At 58.7% G+C, this 18,737-nt stretch overlaps 1 protein-coding gene across 1 annotated transcript; it reads left to right on the top strand.

Moving 5' to 3' along the window:
- Positions 1 to 805: 805 nt before the first annotated feature.
- Positions 806 to 18,218, top strand: COL1A1 (collagen type I alpha 1 chain). The gene is made up of 51 exons (XM_067716348.1): positions 806 to 1,049; positions 2,553 to 2,747; positions 2,880 to 2,914; positions 3,015 to 3,050; positions 3,139 to 3,240; positions 4,081 to 4,149; positions 4,384 to 4,428; positions 4,588 to 4,641; positions 4,823 to 4,876; positions 5,397 to 5,450; positions 5,571 to 5,624; positions 5,954 to 6,007; positions 6,095 to 6,139; positions 6,256 to 6,309; positions 6,425 to 6,469; positions 6,637 to 6,690; positions 6,942 to 7,040; positions 7,127 to 7,171; positions 7,269 to 7,367; positions 7,497 to 7,550; positions 7,707 to 7,814; positions 7,893 to 7,946; positions 8,214 to 8,312; positions 8,491 to 8,544; positions 8,631 to 8,729; positions 9,357 to 9,410; positions 9,612 to 9,665; positions 9,783 to 9,836; positions 9,936 to 9,989; positions 10,434 to 10,478; positions 10,570 to 10,668; positions 10,928 to 11,035; positions 11,442 to 11,549; positions 11,758 to 11,811; positions 12,026 to 12,079; positions 12,276 to 12,383; positions 12,471 to 12,524; positions 12,644 to 12,697; positions 12,837 to 12,998; positions 13,087 to 13,194; positions 13,348 to 13,455; positions 13,562 to 13,615; positions 13,720 to 13,827; positions 14,260 to 14,313; positions 14,427 to 14,534; positions 14,877 to 14,930; positions 15,223 to 15,330; positions 15,422 to 15,704; positions 15,811 to 16,001; positions 16,289 to 16,531; positions 16,646 to 18,218. Exons 1-51 carry the CDS (start codon positions 947 to 949, stop codon positions 16,790 to 16,792), a joined length of 4,392 nt encoding a protein of 1,463 aa, XP_067572449.1. The 5' UTR covers positions 806 to 946; the 3' UTR covers positions 16,793 to 18,218.
- The last annotated feature ends 519 nt before the right edge of the window (positions 18,219 to 18,737 follow it).

Genomic DNA, 18,737 nt, shown 5'->3' on the forward strand with positions numbered 1-18,737 from the left:
ATCACTCAACACCAAAGCTTCCTTCTGGAGAGACCGCGTAGTCAAATTTCTCAGCCAGTGCCTCAGCCTTCCCGCCCCATCTCTCCCAATCATGCTGAGGTTTGGGGAGAGCATTGTACTTCATCCTGGAGCCTCAGGCACGGCAGAAGAATTGACATCCTGAAATAAAACCCTCTTGCTAGCACCCATCCCCACGTATCTGATCCTTAATGTCTACAAATGAGTCCTTAACCTGTTCCCCAAATATTCCTAAGTTCCATACCCCAGCCACACCAGAAGACACCCCTAAACAGGCACATCTTTTTTTTAGGTTCTCCTGCTTTAGAGGGGTGCCCAGCTGGCCTCTTCATACCCATCCCCTAGCTCTTGCCAACGATGTCAGGAGGGTGAACGAGGCATGGCCAGCAGAACTCTCTCCCAATCACCCCCAATCCTTCCATCTTTGAAAGGTTGCCTAACCAGCTCCCCAATTCCAGTTCCGCCCCCCAGGTCGGGGGTCCCAGGAAGAAAGCCGAAGAGGTGCCCCTACCCACTCTTTAGCCCACACTATATTGAGGACCTAGCCGCATCCCAGCGGCATCATCTCTGGCCCTGGCTGGGCTGGGGGGCTGGGGAGGCAGAGCTGCGAAGGGGGGAGATGTGCGGTGGACTCGCTTCCCTTCCCTTCCCTCCTCCTCCCCCTCTCCGTTCTCACTCCCAAATTGGGGGCCGGGCCAGGCAACTCTGATTGGCTGGGGGACGGGCAGCCGGCTCCCCCTCTCCCAGGGGCAGGGTTCCTCCCCGCTCTCCATCAGGATGGTATAAAAGGGGCCCGGGCCGGTGGTCGGAGCAGACGGGAGTTTCTCCTCGGGGTCGGAGCAGGAGGCACGCGGAGTGTGAGGCCACGCATGAGCGGACGCTAACCCCCACCCCAGCCGCAAAGAGTCTACATGTCTAGGGTCTAGACATGTTCAGCTTTGTGGACCTCCGGCTCCTGCTCCTCTTAGCGGCCACCGCCCTCCTGACGCACGGCCAAGAGGAGGGCCAAGAAGAAGGCCAAGAAGAAGACAGTAAGTCCCACACTTTTGGGAGTCTAGGGCTGCTTGGTATCTTGCCCTGCGTTTGGTCCCAGGGGTCCGCAACTTAAACTGAGACTCGGGATGCTCCGGAGGCTCAGGAATGGAAGGAAGATGGTGAGGGCTTGTCCTCGGCGCCCTGGGATAGAAGGGACCGCACTCTGGGTCAGGGTGTAGATGAACGCCCCCCAGGAGTGAGAAGGGAGGATGCTGCACGGCGCGAGTTGGCACAGGAGGAGTTCTGAGCGCGCACTGTGAAGTACTGCGGGGAAAATGGGGTCTGATCGCCGGGTGGGGGGAAAGTACGTCGAAGATGGGATGGGGGCGCCGAGTTGGGAATTTGGAGCCCAAGCTATGAGTGATCAGAAAGGCTATGAGATGATTCATAAGGAAAGATTGTTTACCCTCTCTGCAGGCTAGACAATGTTCCTGGGGCCGCGGAGGTGCTGGGCGGAGCGGGGGAGGGGGCGCGGAGCGTGGGCGGGTTGAAGGAAGAGATTCGTCGGCGCGGACTTGGTCAGGCAGAGTCCTTGCGCCCTCTGCTGATCTACACTGGGCAGTGCGCCTCCTTATCCAGCGCTTCCCCGCGCAGGAGCCGGAGCGGGAAGACCGGGATTGTTGCCCGGTGTGGACCCCACCTCTAGACCTGGAAAATAAAGTTGGAGATAGGGTAGCCCCGTCTCTAGAAGAAGTAGCCAGTCGGGGGAAATTGCTTAGTGTCGCCCGCTACCTAGTGGCCGTCTCGGTAGACGATCCGCGGTGGGCGTGGTTAACTAACTTCATTTACTATTTGCGGACTTTCTGGTTCTTTGGCTAAGGAGTGACCCAGAGGCACTGGCTGGCTTTGGGAAACGGGGGGTGTCACTGAGAGAGGCCTTTTGAGATGTCTGGGCGCTGGAGGTTAGGGCATATCCTACTTTTACGGTACGCTTCAAGTCTCTGGGCGGAATCCCACGCCAATCAGCCCCTCCCCCATCCTCCTCGCCCCGCCCACGCCATCCCACCTGCCCCGGGAATGGGGCGGGATCCGGGCTAGACCTCTTGTCTCTCCTGCGGTCCCCTCCTTCTGTCTCCACCCAGACCACGCCCCACAAGCCTGCCCTCTGGTTGGGGAGCTTCTCTTCCCACTCCTCCACCCCCCACTCTCCCACCGAATGGCTTTTTATTTCATTTGGCTTCAGCGCAAATGGTCTGGGGTTGGAGTTGGAAGTCAACCCCGGCCTAAAACTTTGTTTAAATTCCTGAGAACTGGAAAGAGTTATAGCTTCCCTGGCCAGGCGCCTCGGCCCTGTCACTGGCGCTGATGAGGAGCAGATGAGCGTTTAAGGATTTGGGGAAAGGAAAAACAAAAAGACAAAAAAAGGAGAGGCGGGAAAGGGAAAATCTAAATGTGCCTCTAAGACCGAGGGGAAGGGACGGTGGGGTTGGGGTACCTGGAGCCCCGAGGTGGGGGACTCGCGCGCTGCTGACAGCCCCCATCTCCCCCTCTTGCCCCAGTCCCACCAGTCACCTGCGTACAGAACGGCCTCAGGTACCATGACCGAGACGTGTGGAAACCCGTGCCCTGCCAGATCTGTGTCTGCGACAACGGCAACGTGTTGTGCGATGACGTGATCTGCGACGAAATCAAGAACTGTCCCAACGCCAAAGTCCCCGCGGGCGAGTGCTGCCCCGTCTGCCCGGAAGGCGAGGGTATAGCTCGGGGCCTGGGCCGGGGCGGGGGCGGGGGCTCTCCCTTGCCCAGCGCAGGGGAGGCGTCTGTTGCCGGAAGCACCTGGAGCAAACCTTGCCTCTAAGCCGAGTCTCTTCCCGCCCCCCCTCTAGCGTCACCCACGGACCAAGAAACCACCGGAGTCGAGGTAATCCTCTGCCCGCGACTTTCGCCACCCCGCCCAAGACTCTTCACGGTTCTCTTTCTCTAACCCCGCTTCTCTTGTTTCTTCTGCCCCAACCCCATAGGGACCCAAAGGAGACACTGGCCCCCGAGGCCCAAGGGTAAGCGGTGCCCTCTCCCGGCTGTTGGGGCTGGAGGTGGGCGTGGCTCCTGGCCTGCGCTCACCCGGCCCGCCCTCTCCCGCTGCAGGGACCCGCTGGCCCCCCTGGCCGAGATGGCATTCCTGGACAACCTGGACTTCCCGGACCCCCCGGACCCCCAGGACCTCCCGGACCCCCTGGCCTCGGAGGAGTAAGTGGAGAGTCGAGGCGTTCGTGGAAGGCCTTATGTCACCTCGCCCCCACCCCCCCACCGCGGGGTTTTTAGTTTGTTGGGGTTGGTTTGTTTTGGCAGATGGCATACTTCATAGTATGAAATAACTTCAAACTTACAGGAAGAAAAGGAGAGAAAAGTTGCAAAAATAATGCAAAGAACTTTCACATATCCACGATTTGTCACATTTGCTTTATCAGTTTCTGTGTATAAATATAATCATCTGGTTTTTTTTTTTTTTCCTAAACCATTTGAGAGTAAGTTGCTGGTATTATGTCCCTTGGCTCCTGAATACTTTAGCCTGTATTTTCTGAGAGCAAGAACATTCTCTTAACATGAGCGTTGCACAATGACTACATTTTGGAAATTTAACATTGATACAGTACTATTTATTATCTACTATGCAGTCCATATTCAAACTTCACCAATGTTCCCAATAATGGTCTTTATAGCTTTTTTGTTGTTGTTCCTGTTCCAGGATCCAAGCCAGGATCATGAATTGCATTTAATTGTCATGTCTCTAGTTTCCTTTCACCTGGAACATTCCTCAGACTTTCTTTGTCTTTTATGACACTGAAATTATTTGAAGAGGCCCGTTGTTCTGTGGACTGTCCCTTAAATTGGGTTTGTTGGATATGTCTCCATGATTACATTCCAGTGGTACGTCTTGGGCAGGGCTATGCCACAGGTCATGTTGTTGTCCTGCATAGCGTGTCACATCAGGAGGCACGTGATATCAGTTTTTCCCATTACTGGTGATATCTTCTGCCTTTCAACTCACTGCCCTGACCCTGCTTTCTCATGTACTCTCTCTTCTAGAACTTTGCTCCCCAGATGTCTTACGGCTATGATGAGAAATCAACAGGAATTTCTGTGCCTGGCCCCATGGTGAGTCACCAGCGAGGGATGTGGAGGACAGAAGAAGAGCAGATGAGGATCCAGACAGGATAGGCCAGGGAAGGGATATGGGGTGGCATAGATAACTTAGGAGCTCAAGAAGACCTTTGGGACCTCAGAATCCAGAGAGGATGCCAGGCGACTGGGTGGTCTGAATGGGAACCATGGGAGATAACCTTTCCTACAGAGGCTTCATTATGGCCTCCCTTTCTTTTTCTTCTGTAGGGTCCTTCTGGTCCTCGTGGTCTCCCTGGCCCCCCTGGCACACCTGTGAGTATCCAGGCTGTCTACACCGCTTTGGGCTCTGGGCTTTTGGAAAGAATATTGGCATGAGGGCAGGGAAGGTTCTCAGAGATCTCTTGGTGAGATGGGGGACAGGTTGGCAGGGACCTACTCTTCTAACCTTACCCCTCTCTCCCTGTCTGCCAGGGTCCCCAAGGTTTCCAAGGCCCCCCTGGTGAGCCTGGCGAGCCTGGAGCCTCAGTAAGTGCTCCCCAACTTGTACTCTCTATGCAAATACACACTCCATCTACAAATACGTGGGTTCTCCTATCGAAGGACCACCATCTGGGGTCTTTCTTACCTCCTTCTTCCAATCCTAGCCTTCCCCTTCTTTTTTCCTTATCCTGGCCATTCTAACATCCTCTCTTCCTGTCTCCTCTAGGGTCCCATGGGTCCCCGTGGTCCCCCTGGCCCCCCTGGCAAGAACGGAGATGATGTAAGTAGCCCTGGTAAAGAGATACCATCTGACCCCCACCACCTCTCCATGTGTTAGGTCCCTGTAATCTCTACCCCAGTGCCCCCACCACCTTTGGGGGTGATACCCAGAGAAAGGAGGGCATGTTCTCCTTGATTCGTGGGACTGCCCTTGAACAAGGAGCCTCCTGGGATGTTTCCCCATCTTCCTAACAGAGGTGGCTGTCCCTCCCCTCACCCCAGTCACCTTAAAGCAGTCCCCAACCCCATCCCCTGATGTGAATGGCTTCCCACAGGCTTAACCACTCTGGGTACCTCAGATTCTCACTCCACGTGGTGAGATTAAGATGCTGGTGACAGAAATAAACAGAAATTCCTTTGGAGGGACGCAAAATTCAAGCAAGGGTTGCATGGTAGATTTAAACTGAGATAAGGTTCTGGGCCTCTAACCCTGACCCTCAACAACCCCAGGAAGACCCAGGCCTTCCATACTTTTCCAACTCAGGGGGCACGGGCACGATGGCGTTTTCTCTTTCTCTCAGGGTGAAGCTGGAAAGCCTGGTCGTCCTGGTGAGCGCGGGCCTCCTGGACCTCAGGTGAGCAGGAGGATGGCGTGGCTGCCTCCAGGCTTTGCTGCATTTGGGCTTCATTTGGGAGGTGTGTCCACAGTGGTGTCTTCTAACAGCCCTGCCTTTGTCCTTTTCTTTTCTCTCCAGGGGGCCCGGGGATTGCCCGGGACAGCTGGCCTTCCTGGAATGAAGGGACACAGAGTGAGTCACCTTTGTGTCATCTAAGTTCCCAAAGTCCCAGTATCGCATTCCAGCCCTTTCCCCAAAGGATCCTGGTGTGCGTCGTGGTGGGTGGCAGCTATATAAGTTCCAAGGGATAGAGAGTAGACATCAAAGAGAACTTCCCTCCATTGGGAAGGAAATCCCAATAAAGGGGTGGAGTGAGATCTTGGGCCAGTTGGGATTTAGTCTAGCTCAGACACAGGGAGATAGCTATGATGACCTCCTGAGGTTCCTCCTGAGGTCTGGGTGGCTGTCAAGGTTGTCCACAGTCTCCACAAGGTCTCACGTTGGCCCTCTTCCTATCTTAGGGTTTCAGTGGTTTGGATGGTGCCAAGGGAGATGCTGGTCCTGCTGGTCCCAAGGTAAGAAGCTGTATGACTGTCATGGTCCTCCACCTCCCCTGCAGTCCCACCATGAATGAATTTCTAACTCTATTCTCTGCTCTGTAGGGTGAGCCTGGTAGCCCTGGTGAAAATGGAGCTCCTGGTCAGATGGTGAGTGTGTCCAATTGTAGAAGGAAGAGAGGGAACAGGACGTAAGGGCAAGATGGGGGCTTGGGGAGAGGGGTGTGTCTCCTGTCTCACTTGGCTTCTCTTGGTTTTGTTGTCAGGGCCCCCGTGGTCTGCCTGGTGAGAGAGGTCGCCCTGGAGCCCCTGGCCCTGCTGTAAGTACTCCTGGCCCCTTGGGGGACTCCAGGTTCTGGAAGAGGTTCCCCAGGAGCTAAAGGGACTGAGCAGTGCTCAGTGAATGTAACCGGGGCTTTCCCCTCTCTCCTGCAGGGTGCTCGTGGAAATGATGGTGCTACTGGTGCTGCTGGACCCCCTGTGAGTACAGCCCTTAGACCTCAGTGCCTGGGATTGCAGAGGGGTCTCAGTGTCAGCTCTTGGGTCTGATACCAGGGGCAGGACTGAACCCCAGGACCTCTTCTGTCCCAGGGTGTGACTTGCGGCTGCCATCTTCCTTCTCACTAACATCTCCCTTTCATTCACAGGGTTCCACTGGCCCCGCTGGTCCTCCTGGTTTCCCTGGTGCTGTTGGTGCTAAGGTGAGACCCCCCCACCCTCCAATGAGCAGGGTTCCCACAGGCCAAGGGGTGGGCATCTCCCTGCTCCCCAAACCAGAGGGACCCAGAGTCAAGAGAGAAGCCCAGTCCCCAACACCTTTGTCCTGGGGTCCCCTTCTCTGATCTTGGAGTCCTGACTCTTGGTCTCCTGTCATGGCCCTTCACCCCCTGCCATCCAGCCATGAGGTTGGACTCCCAGGGTGGCTCCTGACAGGTTCTTTCTTCCAATCCAGGGTGAAGCTGGTCCCCAAGGATCCCGAGGCTCTGAAGGTCCCCAAGGTGTGCGTGGCGAGCCCGGCCCCCCTGGCCCTGCTGGTGCCACTGGCCCTGCTGTAAGTGTCACCTCCTCAGTACCCCCGTGCCTGTCCCTAACTCAGAGTCCTTGCCTGTCACTCACCCACCTCTCTCTGTGTCACAGGGAAACCCTGGTACTGATGGACAGCCTGGTGCTAAAGGTGCCAATGTAAGTATGCTGCAGGTTTCAGAGCCGCCCCTGGTGCCCACCTTCCGCCCACCCTGTGCCCTCCACTCCTGGGCTTAACTTATTCTGCCTCCCGCAGGGCGCTCCTGGTATTGCTGGTGCTCCTGGCTTCCCGGGTGCCCGAGGCCCCTCTGGACCCCAGGGTCCCAGCGGCCCCCCTGGTCCCAAGGGTAACAGCGTAAGTACTGCTCTCTCTCTTCTGCCCCACCCCATGAGCTGGCTCCCGTGGCCCTTGTCTGGGAAGCATGAAGATCCAGTCCAGCTGAGCATCCCCACTTTCCACTCATCTTCCTCTCCTCCCACTCAGGGTGAACCTGGTGCTCCTGGCAACAAAGGAGACACTGGCGCCAAGGGAGAGCCCGTAAGTCCCCCAGCAGCCCCTTGGGGGAGGTCCAAGGAACGGGAGGAGGAGGAACGGGAGCCCCTGGTCCTGGACACCCAGCCTCAAGCCTGCTCTGGAGCTGGTACCAGGACAGCCCCTCACCACAGGCTGCCCCCTCCTCTCTGTCGTCTCCAGGGCCCCACTGGTATTCAAGGTCCCCCTGGCCCTGCTGGGGAAGAAGGAAAGCGAGGAGCCCGAGGTGAACCCGGACCTGCTGGCCTGCCTGGACCCCCTGGCGAGCGTGTAAGCACCCCCTTCTCAGCCCCAGTGCCGGCCTGGTGCCCACGTGTCTGAGCTCACTGACCTCCTCTCCTCCCACAGGGTGGACCCGGTAGCCGCGGTTTCCCTGGCGCAGATGGTCTTGCTGGTCCCAAGGTAACCTCTCTTCAGGGGTGGGAGGCTAACCCTGCCGCTCCCTGGACATTACCTTCCTCTCCCAGATGTAGTCAACCGTCTCCCACTCCCACCGCCCAGTCATTAGTGCCCATACTGGGGCTGCAGACCTCTCTCTTCACACGTAGCCTCACCTTGACCTTCCTACCACCACCAATGCCTCTCAAAGCACCACCCACAGCCCGGGAGGGAGAAGAGGCCAGCCCATGACAAGGAGACCCTAATTGTTGCTGTGACTCCCCCCACCAGGGTCCCGCTGGCGAACGTGGTGCTCCTGGCCCTGCTGGCCCCAAAGGTTCTCCCGGTGAAGCTGGTCGCCCCGGTGAAGCTGGTCTGCCTGGTGCCAAGGTGAGACCCCAGCCCTCTGCCCGGCTTGGCCCATGACCCTGCCCATCCTATGAGGGTTCTGGAGCAGGACCACAGATCCACCTTCTAGAATGTCCTCCGCCCCAGCCTCCACTCTCCTTCTCCCCGTCTTCCACCACCCTTATCCCCCACCCCACTCACACCTCTCTGCTCCCCCTAGGGTCTGACTGGAAGCCCTGGCAGCCCTGGTCCTGATGGCAAAACTGGCCCCCCTGTAAGTATCACTCCCCCAGGCCCACATCAGTCTCCTGACCTCTCACCCTCTGTCCTCACCTCCACTTTTGTACCTTCCATCCTCAGGGTCCTGCTGGTCAAGATGGCCGCCCCGGACCCCCAGGCCCTCCTGGTAGCCGTGGTCAGGCCGGTGTGATGGGTTTCCCTGGGCCTAAAGGTGCTGCTGTGAGTACTCAGTGAGGCGTATCACAGGGACAGACACCCTTGGGGCGAGGGTGGGGGTGGGGGGAAGAGTCCTTGCTCTGGGGCCACCTCTGCCACTGACTTGCTGTGTGGCCTCAAGCCACTCATTGCCCCTCTCTGGGCCTCAGTCTCCCTATTCCATAAAATGAGAGACCTCTCCTGGCTTTACTACCATTGCTCTATCCCTGGAAATAAGTATCGTTGGCCCCCAAACACACGCACACGCACACGCACACGCACACGGGGATAGGATGGGCCTTTTACATGATAGTTAGCCCCAAATCTTGGTGGGTTCTTTGAGGTTCAAAAGAAAATATCAGAAGAGATGAGAGCCCTTTGCAGCTCAGGTCACCAAAGGCATACAATGGGGAGAAGAAAGGGAAGAGGGTGGAGAGAGGGGCCTAAGGGGCGGGTCGTCTGGGAGGAGAGGGCTCAGGGAGAGGCCAAGAGATGGAGCAGTGGAAGCCAGCAAAGGCCTTCCTCAGGGGCCAGAGCTGATTGACAGATTCAAAAGCTCCTTAAAAATGCCACTCAAAGTAAATGGGAGGGACCCAGGAGGCCCCGGTTCCCCACTTCAGCTCCCTCAACCCTAACTCTGTCTCCCCACAGGGAGAGCCCGGCAAGGCTGGAGAACGAGGCGTTCCTGGACCCCCCGGCGCTGCTGTAAGTATCGCCTTTTGGTCCCTGTCCCCTCCCTGCCTCCGCCCACGTCACATCCCTACATCCTGCAGGAGGGATGCGGGAGGCTCCAGCCCATCCCCAGGGCGTCAGGACCCCCAGCCCCCAGGCCCCCTACCTGTGCTCTCCTCCTCAGCTGCCTGCCCACCTCACCACCCTGACCCCTTTTTCACTCTCTCCCCATAGGGTCCTGCTGGCAAAGACGGAGAAGCTGGAGCCCAGGGACCTCCCGGACCTGCTGTGAGTGTCCCTGACGGGGAGGCCTGGGGAGGGGGTGCTGTGGGGCAGGAAAGGGGAGATAGCCCCCGTCCCCCTTCTCCTGAGCTTTCCCATGACCGCAGCATTTCCTCCTTGCAGGGCCCTGCTGGTGAGAGAGGTGAACAAGGCCCTGCTGGCTCCCCCGGATTCCAGGTGAGGCCTCACGGCTGTCAGGGTGTTGGAAGAGGGGCATGAGCAACACCTCTTCCAGATTCTAATCCCTCGCTTCCCTCCCCCATTTCCCACCTACAGGGTCTCCCTGGCCCTTCTGGTCCTCCTGGTGAAGCAGGCAAACCCGGTGAACAGGTAAGAGGTAGCAGGCCGCTGAAGAGTTGGGGAGTGCAGGGAATACAGAGGGAGAGTCCGGCCCCCTAGCTAATCAGACAACCATCAACTAGAGGGATCAAGGTTAGACTCGAGGAAGGACTTCCCATCATGAAGGGTGCTACACAGAGGGGAGCAAAGAGCTGCACCTCTGTGTGATAGGATCTGGAAGGAGCTGCATGGCTGCTGGCCTGGATGACTTCTTTTTAGAGCTGCTGGAATACTCTGGCTTTCCCTCCACCCCAAGTCTGGGGAGGGTGACACGTTCACGAGGAGGAGTAGAGGGATAATCCCGGTTCAATGCTGAGAAGGGATTGGTCTCCAATCACAGACCCCAAGGGCTAGCCCCCAGGTGGACAAGAATGTTTTCTAGTTGGGAGGACCAAGGTGGGTTCTGCTCACTGTGTGTCCCTCCCTCCCGCTCAGGGTGCTCCTGGAGACATTGGTGCCCCCGGCCCCTCTGGAGCAAGAGTAAGTAGAGCCTCTTGCTGCTTCTGCCAACATGCCCCGTGCTTGGCCCCGTCTCTGCAGCCGCCTCATGGGCCCTGTCCTTTCCTTCTAGGGCGAGAGAGGTTTCCCCGGCGAGCGTGGTGTGCAAGGGCCCGCCGGTCCTGCAGGTCCCCGTGGATCCAACGGTGCCCCTGGCAATGATGGTGCTAAGGTAAGGGCAGCACAGGGACCAGGTCTCACCCTTCCTGTGATGGGGGCTGCCTGGCTGTGACCAAAGCCGGCTGGATGTTGGGGAGGGATGGAGGGACAAGACTGGGGGGGTCCATGTGCAGCCTGAAGTTCTGGGCTGTGAACCTTTCCTCTTAGCTAGTACCTGTCTTTGGCCTCAGAACCAAGCCTAGGAGAAATTAAGAGGGGGCTCAAAGCTGTGACCCACTTCTGAGACTCCAATCTTCTTGGTTGTCATACAGGGCGATGCTGGTGCCCCTGGAGCCCCTGGTAACCAGGGCGCCCCTGGCCTTCAAGGAATGCCTGGTGAACGAGGTGCAGCAGGTCTCCCAGGCCCTAAGGGTGACAGAGTAAGTTGAACTCCCCCCTCCCTCGAACCCTGTGTGGTTCCCATCTCTCTCTGCTTCAGATCCCTCAGCATCTCTCCTTCTACTCCTTTGGGTCTTTCCCTGTTCTCCTTAATCCTCCTTCTTCTCTGGCCTCTTGGCTGACGAATCCTTACCTATAGTCCAGGCCCTACCCTGCCCATGTGTTACCATGGCAACAAGAGGTGGGAGGGGGGCTCCTGGACGAGGAATCCCTCTACACAAAGCAGGAGCTTCTTAATCTAAGTTCCCCGGAATCCCCACACAGACACCTTTCCCCTGAGAGATCTTGAGTCCTTGGCACACGTGGGGGCAGGGCAGACACAAACAGGATGCCATAGGTCACCTCCTTGCCCCACACTGGAAGTCTCAGGCTTTCCTATGTCTTTAGGGCGATGCTGGTCCCAAAGGTGCTGATGGTGCTCCTGGCAAAGACGGCGTCCGTGGTCTGACTGGTCCCATTGGTCCTCCTGGCCCCGCTGGTGCCCCTGGTGACAAGGTGAGACGGCTGCCTCCCCACCTTCTTCCCTAACACACAGCTTCCCCAGCAAGCCTGGGCACAGCTCTGCAGGGGGAGGCAGCTCCTGCCATGCTAAGCTGGTGATCCAAAGGTGGGGGGCCAGGAGGGAGGAGGACTCTCCTGGGTTATCCGCCAGGAGTATTCAGCATGGGCCCCTGACCCTGCACCTCTTGTCCCTCCCTCTCAGGGTGAAACTGGTCCTAGCGGCCCTGCTGGTCCCACTGGAGCTCGTGGTGCCCCCGTAAGTACAGAAGAGCCAGTTACGGCTCCATACTCCAGCCTTCTCTCCCTTCGTACCGCCCCTGGCCCTCTTTCTGGCCCTCCTCCACCTTGGCTCCCACCTGCTCTGGTCCCTGTGGAGTTCTCCTCAGGCCCTCCTTCCCCACCCTCCAGTCCGTCCCATCCCACCTTCCCCCAGATCAGGGCATCTCTCCATTTGCCTCCTTTTCTTCTAGGGAGACCGTGGTGAGCCTGGTCCCCCCGGCCCTGCTGGCTTCGCTGGCCCCCCTGTGAGTACCAAGATCCCTTTCATCTTCCATCTCCAACTAGGCCCTGGGGCCTTGAGTGACTGGATGAGGAGAGAGGCATTGGCCTGATTCAGAGAAGCAGGGTGGAGGGGGAATTGTCTCCTGCCTGGAGTTCCTGTCCTTCCTCAGCTGACTTCCTAGGCTCACCTTCCACTCACCACACTCCCTCCTCCCCCAGGGTGCTGATGGCCAACCTGGTGCTAAAGGCGAACCTGGTGATGCTGGTGCTAAAGGCGATGCTGGTGCCCCTGGCAGTGCTGGACCCACTGGACCTCCCGGCCCCATTGTGAGTATCTCGCCGTCTAGGCCCCGAGCTGCCAGCAGGCTGGATCCAGGACCGGCCCAGCCGTGACGCCTCTGTGCTCTCCTACAGGGTAACGTTGGTGCTCCCGGACCCAAAGGTGCTCGTGGCAGCGCTGGTCCCCCTGTGAGTATCTCACTCTGATTCTCGGCCGAGGCTCTCCCCAACCCGCGTTTGGAGATGGGGCGGCTGGGCCAGGTGAGGGGCTGTCCTCCCTCTGATTGCTTCTTTGTCCTTTTCTCCAGGGTGCTACTGGTTTCCCTGGTGCTGCTGGCCGAGTTGGTCCCCCTGGGCCCTCTGTAAGTGTCTGTGGTGGAGACTCCACCGGTCTGGGAGGGTATGGGGCACAGGCCGTCAGGAGCGCGGTGGGCCCGACTACGGCTTCCGCAATGCTCCGGAATCCGATGGATTCTGACGGCCCCAATTCTCCCCAACCAGGGAAATGCTGGACCCCCTGGACCTTCTGGTCCTGCTGGCAAAGAAGGCAGCAAAGGCCCCCGCGGTGAGACCGGCCCCGCTGGGCGTGCTGGGGAAGTCGGTCCTCCCGGTCCCCCTGGCCCCGCTGGTGAGAAAGGAGCCCCTGGTGCTGATGGACCTGCTGTAAGTGCACTACGCTCCAGACGGGTCCAGAGTGGGGGCAGCGTCCCTGGCCACTGGAAGTCACCTCACCCCCACCCGTCCCCCACAGGGCTCTCCCGGCTCTCCCGGACCTCAGGGCATCGCTGGACAGCGTGGCGTGGTCGGCCTGCCCGGTCAGCGAGGAGAAAGAGGCTTCCCTGGTCTTCCTGGCCCCTCTGTGAGTGCCCCCTCACCTTGCGGATCCAGACGAGAACAGTTGCAGGACTTGGAGGGCGCAGGGTGGGGGTGTTGGGGTCAGCGGGGACAGAGGAGGCGGGTCCTAAGGTCCTCTCCCACCCCATCCCTGGCCTGACCCTTTCTTCTCCCTCAGGGTGAACCCGGCAAACAAGGTCCTTCTGGAGCAAGTGGTGAACGTGGCCCCCCTGGTCCCATGGGCCCCCCCGGATTGGCTGGACCCCCTGGCGAGTCTGGACGTGAGGTAAGCGGTTGCCGGCCCCACGCCAGTGCCGTCGGTGTGGCCGTCTCGGCCTTGGCCTGAGCCTCCCTCCCCTTGGCTGCCGTTCACCTTCCCCCACTCTCTGCAGGGAGCCCCTGGTGCCGAAGGATCCCCTGGACGAGATGGTTCTCCGGGCCCCAAGGTAAGACGGCTGCACCCTGGGGCCACAGCCCCACCTGCCGCTCCACCTGGCCCTCTCAGCTGGGGCTGACCCGGATTCCCCTCCTACCCCCATTCCCCTCTCAGGGTGACCGTGGTGAGACCGGCCCTGCTGGACCCCCTGGTGCTCCTGGTTCCCCTGGTGCCCCCGGCCCCGTCGGCCCTGCTGGCAAGAGCGGCGATCGTGGCGAGACTGTAAGTAGCTGGGCTCTGGCTTTACCGTTTCTGCTCAGGCCAGGGACTCTCCAGCCTGCCGAGGGGTCTGCAGATGGACACCTGGCTTCACCTAAGCAGGGGAGACGAGGAGGCCTTGCAAGATATCTGGGCCCCTGGCCTCCCTGGAAACACTGAGCCACAGCTCAGCCTTGAGACCCCTCCTCCCGACAGTCCCGCTTCCCCCGAGGAATGGGGTTTGTTCCCAGGTGCTCACCCCAGCTTCCGTGAGGCCTGAATTTACACGAAGATTCACCTGGGGTCAGGAGAGAACGGATATGGTGGGAAAAGATGAGAGGAAAGAGGGATTTGGCCAAGGGGGGGGTCTCACCTGCAGCTCAGGCCGTGCCAGCCCTCAGCTGGGCTCTCCCTGACCAGGATCTAATGCTCTAATGCTCTCTTTGCTCTCCCTAGGGTCCTGCTGGTCCTGCTGGTCCCATTGGCCCCGCTGGTGCCCGCGGCCCCACCGTAAGTGCCCTGCTCTGGCCCTAAGTGCTCAGAACCCTTGTCCAGATGTGGACTGCACCCCCTCAGTGCTAACAGAACTTCCACCTGACAGCCTGTCCCCATCTCTCTTCTAGGGACCCCAAGGCCCCCGTGGTGACAAGGGTGAGACAGGCGAACAGGGCGACAGAGGCATTAAGGGTCACCGTGGCTTCTCTGGTCTCCAGGGTCCCCCTGGCCCTCCCGTGAGTATGCCCAGCCCCTCCCCAGCGCCCAGCTGCCATCTTGTCTTCTTTTATCATCTCCCCAAGTCCTACTGTGTGATGGGGGAGGACACTTTGCCTCGGTTTCTCTCTCTGGACCGTCCTTCTCCTCCCTAGTGGGGACTGGGGTCTGAAGACTAATGGGTATTTCCAAGTAGCCTCTGAGAGAGTGAGGGGTGCGCAACGAGGGATCGTGGGAGGGGTCTCAGCCTATGGACACCCTGGGGCTAGACTTCCAGAATAACAAGGTGGCTGGCAGGGGGGCTGTTGCTGGCCACATTTGACCTACACTCGGCCTAAACTGTCTTCGCATCTCTCCTTCAGGGCTCTCCTGGTGAGCAAGGTCCCTCCGGAGCTTCTGGTCCTGCTGGTCCCCGCGTGAGTTGTGTCTTCTATTTATCTGCTCTTCCTGGGTCCCTCGCCTCTCTGGAGAAGGGTCTGGGGCAGGGGATGAAAGAAGGGAAGGGGGTTCTGGACCACCTTATGCAGCCCTCGCCTCCCCCTCCCCACTGCTTCCTACCACAAAATTTCCTGGCCCAGCTGTGGGAGTGAGCCGTAATGAGGCCGAGGAATCAGAGCCCAGGCAGAGTGGGTTGTGGGCTTCTCTGCCAGAGCTGGGGTGGGCCCGTGCTTTCTGGCAGGCTTTCTCCAACCAGCTTCCTCCCTGCAGGGTCCCCCTGGCTCCGCTGGTACTCCTGGCAAAGATGGACTCAACGGTCTCCCAGGCCCCATCGGTCCCCCTGGTCCTCGTGGTCGCACTGGTGATGCTGGTCCTGCTGTATGTGGTCCCCCACCTTGTCTGCCCATGGCCCTCCAGCCCCGAAAGCACTGAACCCCGGTAATCCCCCCTCTCCTCCCTCTCTGCACAGGGTCCCCCCGGCCCTCCCGGACCCCCTGGTCCCCCTGGTCCTCCCAGCGGTGGTTACGACTTCAGCTTCCTGCCCCAGCCACCTCAAGAGAAGGCTCAGGATGGTGGCCGCTACTACCGGGCCGATGATGCCAACGTGGTCCGTGACCGTGACCTCGAGGTGGACACCACTCTCAAGAGCCTGAGCCAGCAGATCGAGAACATCCGGAGCCCTGAAGGCAGCCGCAAGAACCCTGCCCGCACCTGCCGTGACCTCAAGATGTGCCACTCCGACTGGAAGAGCGGTAAGGACTGGCCCGGCTGTGCCTCCTCCCGCCGCGGCGGGGCTGAGCCCTGAGGCGCCCACATCCCGCACCTCCCCTGACGCCATCGCACTCTGCCCCACTGCAGGAGAATACTGGATTGACCCCAACCAGGGCTGCAACCTGGATGCCATCAAGGTCTTCTGCAACATGGAGACAGGCGAGACCTGCGTGTATCCCACTCAGCCCAGCGTGGCCCAGAAGAACTGGTACATCAGCAAGAACTCCAAGGACAAGAGGCACGTCTGGTACGGCGAGAGCATGACCGGCGGATTCCAGGTGAGCGTGAGCTCGATCCCGTAGCCGCTCTTAGGGGATGGGCTGGCCCGGGGCTCAGAAGGGCCTGAGGGTAGGTCCTGGGTGGACCAGACCTCTGCTAAGTGTGATCAGCTGGGAGGCAGGAGACCTGGGTCCTTGATACGGGGTCAAACACAGGGTGCCTGGGGGCAAGGGGTGCCACCTCTGGACGTAAGGTTCACTAGGATGCTCTCAGGGGACTCCGGGGGGGAGGCCAGGACCAGAGGCTCCAACACAGCCACTCACTCTTCGCTCTTCCGCTCCCACAGTTCGAGTACGGCGGCCAGGGCTCCGATCCTGCCGATGTGGCCATCCAGCTGACCTTCCTGCGCCTGATGTCCACTGAGGCCTCCCAGAACATCACCTACCACTGCAAGAACAGCGTGGCCTATATGGACCAGCAGACTGGCAACCTCAAGAAGGCTCTGCTCCTCCAGGGCTCCAACGAGATTGAGATCCGGGCCGAGGGCAACAGCCGCTTCACCTACAGCGTCACCTACGACGGCTGCACGGTGAGTCCAGCAGGGCCCCCGCTCTGCGCTTTGGCTTCCCGGGCAGGCTCAGTCCCCCACCCCCTCACTGCCACTTGGTGACACCCCTCTCCCATTGTCTCCCTTTCACCCCAGAGTCACACCGGAGCCTGGGGCAAGACAGTGATCGAATACAAAACCACCAAGACCTCCCGCTTGCCCATCATCGATGTGGCCCCCTTGGACGTTGGCGCCCCAGACCAGGAATTCGGCATCGACGTTGGCCCTGTCTGCTTCCTGTAAACTCCCTCCACCCCAACCTGGCTCCCTCCCACCCAACCCACTTGCCCCTGACTCTGGAAACAAAGAACCCAAACTGAACCCCCCAAAAAGCCAAAAAAACGGGAGACAATTTCACATGGACTTTGGAAAATATTTTTTTCCTTTGCATTCATCTCTCAAACTTAGTTTTTATCTTTGACCAACTGAATATGACCAAAAACCAAAACTGCATTCAACCTTACCAAAAAAAAAAAAAAAGAATAAATAAATAACTTTTTAAAAAAGGAAGCTTGGTCCACTTGCTTGAAGACCCACGTGGGGGTAAGTCCTTTTCTGCCCGTTGGGCTTATGACACCCCAACGCTGCCCTTTCTGCTCCTTTCTCCATGCCTTCTTGGGGCCTCCCCTCCACTGCTCCCCGAATCTAAGTCTCCCCGAAAGACGCAGGAAACAATGCATTGTCTGCCCAGCAACCAAAGGCAATGTTGAAACACCGAAGTGGCCCCCACACTCCCAGCCTACTCCCTTCACCCAGAACCCCCGAGCCCTGGGGGAACCCGGAGTTCTCAGACTGCCAAAGAAGCCTTACCATCTGGCATCCCTGTTGCCCCGGCAACATACCCCTCTTTGTTTTTGAGGGGGAGCATGCCAGGGGCACCACTGGCCCTTCACCACCGGGTTTGGAGAAAAGTCAGGAGGGGCCAAGACAGAGCAGAAACGTCGGATTTGAGAAACATGCCAATCCCCCTGTGCTACCCAGCTGGGTGGGAGAGACTGCTCTGTTCCTTGTGTAATTGTGTTGCTGAAAGACTACCTCGTTCTCGTCTTTGGTCTTTGTGTGTCACCGGGGCAACTGCGTGGGGGGCGGGATGGGGGCAGGGTGGAAGGGGCTCCCCGTTTTATATCAAAGGTGCTACATCTCTGTGATGGGGTGGGGTGGGGAGGGAATCACTGGTGCTATGGAAGTGGAAACGCACCCCCCCCTTAGGCCAGCAAATGTTCCTTTTTGTTCAAAGTCTTTTTTTATTCTTTGTTTTTTTTTTTTTTTTTTTTCTCTCGTGGATGGGGACTCGTGAATTTTCTAAAGGTGCTATTTAATGTGGGGGAGAGAGTGCCGGCTCCAGACAGGGTCACTTGCTCTCCACCCTCTCTTCATCCCCCTCGGCGGCGCCTCGCACCACCTCAGGCCTCTCTCCTCTCTCTCCCCCGACCTCTCCCGCCTCTGAAACCCTGTCAGCTGCATCCCATCCTCACGGCCTCTCTTGTAGTCTGTTCTGCGTTCTCTCTCACTGGGTTTCAGAGCACAATTTCCCAAAGCACAAAGCAGTTTTTCCCCCTAGGGGTGGGAGGAAACAAGAGACTCTGTACCTATTTTGTATGTGTATAATAATTTGAGATGTTTTTAATTATTTTGATTGCTGGAATAAAGCATGTGGAAATGACCCAAACCTATCTGCAGTGGCCTCCTAATTTCCTTCCTTGGAGTTGGTGGAGGGGAGTCCTGGGGAGGGAGCTTTGGGATGTGGGTGGGCTCTCCTTCAGCGTCTGCCCCTTCCCTTCCCCTCTCCCTCTAGCACCCTTGACGGACCCTCCCCCTCCCTCTTGCCTTTCTTACGCCTTTACCCTTTCTCTTAACTCTCTCCTGCCATCTTCCTTGCATGTCTCCCATACCCTCTTGTCCCTTACAGTGCCAGACAGGCAACCCACTTGTGCAACAACACACACACACACACACACACACACACACACACACCCCTCCCTGCAGATCCTGCCCTGCCCAAACCTCATGCCCATGCCCATCAATGCCATTAACTCTCGCTGCTCCTCCCTCCTGCTGGGGGCACCCTGCAGCGTTGGGGGGCTGTGGTCAGGGCACTGGGAGGCCCGTGGTTGGTGGAGGGAGGTGGAGTCCCTGGGAGCCCCCCTGGGCAAATGCCTAGGGTCATCTGGCCTCTTCTCCGTTCTAG

This window comes from Pseudorca crassidens, chromosome 19 (assembly GCF_039906515.1).
Source record: "Pseudorca crassidens isolate mPseCra1 chromosome 19, mPseCra1.hap1, whole genome shotgun sequence".
Lineage (NCBI taxonomy): Eukaryota > Metazoa > Chordata > Mammalia > Artiodactyla > Delphinidae > Pseudorca > Pseudorca crassidens.

Excerpts from the sequence above, each read along its gene's own strand:
- COL1A1 (XM_067716348.1), top strand. The coding sequence starts at position 947 with ATGTTCAGCTTTGTGGACCTCCGGCTCCTGCTCCTCTTAGCGGCCACC. Across the intron at positions 2,748-2,879 it reads CGTCTGCCCGGAAGGCGAGG|CGTCACCCACGGACCAAGAA; the intron begins GTATAGCTCGGG and ends CCCCCCCTCTAG. Across the intron at positions 6,008-6,094 it reads CTGGTCCTGCTGGTCCCAAG|GGTGAGCCTGGTAGCCCTGG; the intron begins GTAAGAAGCTGT and ends TCTGCTCTGTAG.